The sequence below is a fragment of the Terrapene carolina genome, unplaced genomic scaffold, assembly GCF_002925995.2.
Source record: "Terrapene carolina triunguis isolate 2854851 unplaced genomic scaffold, T_m_triunguis-2.0 Scaffold21, whole genome shotgun sequence".
NCBI classification, from domain to species: Eukaryota; Metazoa; Chordata; order Testudines; family Emydidae; genus Terrapene; species Terrapene triunguis.
In genome coordinates this window covers 35,590,565-35,594,645 of record NW_020664372.1, presented here as the reverse complement: position 1 = coordinate 35,594,645, position 4,081 = coordinate 35,590,565, and the positions used below count along the sequence as shown (strand labels likewise).

General features: G+C 43.2%; 1 protein-coding gene across 1 annotated transcript in view; it reads left to right on the top strand.

Annotated features, from left to right (window-relative positions):
* Nucleotides 1–3,838, top strand: part of LOC112126008 (F-box only protein 36) — a 13,573-nt gene extending 9,735 nt beyond the window's left edge. Inside the window, exon 4 of the mRNA XM_024224392.1 lies at nt 3,674–3,838. Coding sequence (XP_024080160.1) covers nt 3,674–3,838 — 165 coding nt within the window. The remainder of the gene's footprint in view (nt 1–3,673) is intronic.
* Nucleotides 3,839–4,081: the final 243 nt, after the last annotated feature.

Here is a 4,081-nt window from a genome sequence, read left to right as displayed (position 1 = left end):
CTATTTGTTGTCTCGCCTTCGGGGATGCCTGCCTCACCTCTGAGGTCGTCAATGCTGCTAACATGTTTAACATTGGATACAATGGATGTTTTCTGATTGTCTCCTGGTCTTTCCAAGTCTCTCACTTCTTCTTGACCATCTGGACATTTGTGATGGCTTTCACACCTTATCTTTTCCTGATGCATGCATTCCTCATTCACACAAACAATCTCTTATAGAAACCTTCAAAGGTATACAGACAGCAGTATTGTATATTCAGCAGAATACATTGTAAATCAAGCCTTGCTAAATCTTATAACTAAAACAATTCACATTGGGGCTTCAGGCTCTCAACATTCCTCTAATCTTCTTAACATAGATACAATAGAGAATCGTGTCTCTTACTTCCTAATTTGTAATACATATAGGAAACCATAGTAGCTTTATAACTTATTCTAAAACAAAAGGATGACCATAATTAGTCATAAGGATTCTTCTGGTCTGTCATTCCTTTCTGCTATTCAAAAAGGGTGGCTGACAAGATGAAATCAAATCATACATTAATTCTCATAGTACATTATAAAATCCAGCTCCTACACCAGTGCAGAGTAGAACACCAAGGTAGCGTGTTGACAGCAATCCATGTTGTTAAGCAGATGGCGGGCTGAGTGTTACTTCTTCTGAATCCCAGTCAGTTTACTTCTCTCTTTAGTCATTGGCTCTTTCATCTAAAATTATCAACTGCATTAACCAATGTATGAGAGAAGTTACAACACACAAACAACTTTTACTATTCTGGTGCATCTCTGGCTTTGACACTGGGTAGCAGAAAAATAAAACAAGCTATAGCTCTCAAATAGAACTTACATAAAACCTTCTTCTAGTACTACAGCTTGCACTTCATCTTTGTGGTAGCATCCAGATATATTCAGGAATCAAATTACTAGCAATTTTTTTGTTTTTGCAATGAATATTTTACAGTACCCTGAGCAACCCCAATGAACACAGTGCCTTCATTTAATGTGCATCATTTAGTCCCTATAATCATCATTTCTCACTTTAGTGATTTTAATTACTGAGAGATCAAGTCATGCAAACAGAACACGTTCAAAGGAGAAGGTAGTGGGCCTGATTGTGCTCTCAGGTACAAGAGTTTTGCAGAAATGTTACTTCATTGACTTCAGTCTGAGTTACTCGAGATTACAATGAGGGAGGAGAATCAGACCTAGGTGACCCAGATTTTCAAGTGTCCACTAATATTTTGTGGTTAACTTAAGATATAATCCGCCTGTTTGTTAGAACTGGGTGCACGGGGCCATCTGGCAGGCATGAGACCCTCCCCCACATCAGTGAATGGCCCTCTGTGCTGGTGCATTTTTTGCAAGGCTCCAAGCTGAATGCCAGCACTGTGCACACCCACATAGGGACCCCCAGCAAAGGGGGGGTGTTGGAGCATTGTGGGTGGGAGGAGGCATGACCAGACATCCCTTTGGCACACTGATTTTTCTGCTACCGCAAGGGCCAAGGACTATGGAAATGGGAGGTGCAAATATGGATAATCCTCAGGGCTGCCTTAGTCTTTGCCAGGGGCCAAGACAGCACCAACCAGCTCCAAAATAGGGAAGGCATAAGCTACATCTCCTCAGCCCCCATGCTGGCACTGGACCAGGGGCATTTCCCCTTCCTCTGGGTACATTTTGTAGAGTAAGATATTGTGGGGGGCAAGGGCTCCCTCAACCCCCTCCAGATCCCACTGTCCATCATTTATACTGTCCCCCCCACCCAGTTCATAACACGAGGGGTTATAACCCCTGAGTTACACAAATAAGCAAGAGTAAGGTCCTCTCCCCTTTCCCTTAGGAGAGAGGGCAATCTGGGTGACACCAAGACAGGCAGAGGTGGCCTGTCTCTCAGGTGGTCTTTCTGGACTCAGCTCTATGTCCTTGGTCTATCAGGATCTATTGCCTGTTAGTGGGGCTACCTTCAGCCCCTCCTCTTGGGACGTACTGCTTTGCAGCTGGCCTGTGCAGCTTTGGGAGCAGCACAGTCTGTGACTGTCTCCTTCTCAGCTGACCTGTCTCTGTTATCAGCAGTCTCTAAAGCTAAGCAGCCTTCTCCCTGTTCACCCCTTCCTGTGGCAGGTTTTCCTTTTTAAGCTCCTCCCCTCCAGGCAGAATAAGTCTTGCAGGTGTGCCTCATTAGGGCTGAATAGGCCCAGAAGAGCTCATGAATCTCTTCTCCCGTAGAGCAAGGGCATGTCCCTTCACAGATGTAAATAATTTCATTCGATAAAACTGGCATAAGTGGCAATTGCACCGTTTGGCATTCAGCAGATGTGCAAACCAGAAACATACACCCCAAGGAGATGAACGTATAGGGAACTGTAGGAACAGGAACTAACAGGGGATGCAAGATAAAGCAGCTTCCCACAACAAGTTTAAACTTACATCCACCATATCACTCCCACAGGACAAATTCAGCTCTAAGATAAGGAAGTTCATCTTCTACTGATATCATGATTCTGATCTCACCCTGTTTTTACTAAGGAATTCCATTTACTTCAGTGGAGTTACTCTTGTTTCATCAGGATGGGAGATCAGAACCAGGCCAACTGGCTTCAATAGGCATTGTAATCACGTATGCCAGGGTTTGGTATGCACAGAGTACCAAATCAGTGCAAATTCATTTGTTCTGCACACCCAGTGTCCCACACTGTCCCCTTAAGAGCTGCACACAGAACACATGTGGAAGGAGGGGCAGTTGCCTCCTCTGGACCCAGTGGAGGCCTCTCCCTGGGATCTGGAACATGCATGGGGAATGGAAATGGGATAGGCTGTGGGGAGAACACACATCAGCCTCCTTACAGCCAAAGGGAAATTCCCTAGAGAAGATAATACAGGCTGTATTTTCTGCAGAGCCTTCTCCCAGTGGTTGCCAAAAGCAGCCAGCCATTGGAGTGTGCTGCCAGGGTCTGGAGCTACTGCAGCAGCACAGGGCCTCTGCATGAATGGCCTGACCTCCTCCTACTTATCCCCCAGGCTTAGAAGTGGGCCCAAATGCCTTTCCCATGGTGGGGCCAAGCTCCTGTCTTCCCTCCCCCATGGGATGATGTAGCGGAGAAGAGGGGATCACTGCAAGGGGATCCTCATGGAGGTTTCCTTCCTGGACCTCCCTCCTACAGGTTTATCTTTGGGAGGAGGTTGACCCAGGACACTGAACCAAATTACATTACTTTGTTGCTTATGTTCATCTTCTTATACAACTTATACTTATACCACCTTTTAAGACACCACTGAAATTAGTCCCTGGTCTTGTTGTGAAATATTTTGCCAAACAAGGGTAATATTTAGCTTGACATTTTGGAAAAGGTAGAAGAATTTGTATTGATATTAGCAGTCAAATCTCTTCTAAACTTGTGCCACTTTTAACCAAAGTTTTTCCCCCCATTGGCTTCAGTAAAATAATGTAGAGGAAAAACAAACAAAAACAACTAACCACCCCCATCTCCCCCTCCACCCCCCCAAAAAAACCCAACTAGCTATGAGGGAGTCAGATTCTGAGGTCATTTACACTACTTTAAATCTGGAGTAACTCTTGTGACTTGAGATTTACACCAGTATATTCTAAAATAAGATCAGACTATGGCCTAATGAAGTGTATATTGTGTAATAACCATTGCAAATATTTATTTTAGTTATGTAGCAGTGAAGAACTTTGGGAAAGAATTAGACTGCTAGAAGATAAACACACTCATGATCTGAAGATTCTGAGGTTCCCAGTTTACAAGAAGCTAACGTACTTCAATCAAAAGCCCAGTCATCAGAAGCAGATGCAGAGAAGACAGACCACATTCTTTTAAAACTGTTTGGCATTTATCAGACTAGACTGACAGACCACACATTTTTTTTCATATTATGTTGCTATTGTTATTAAAAGTCTATTGTGGAGATAAAGAGAATTATAATAAGTAAATATGAATTTTCTCTAGAAGTTTAAGAGATCACAGAGCTTTCCTTTCATAAGTTAAAACTGAAAGATACCATTAATTTGAAAACCTCATTCCCATCTACATTTTTTTAAAATCTTTATTACAAATAATTCA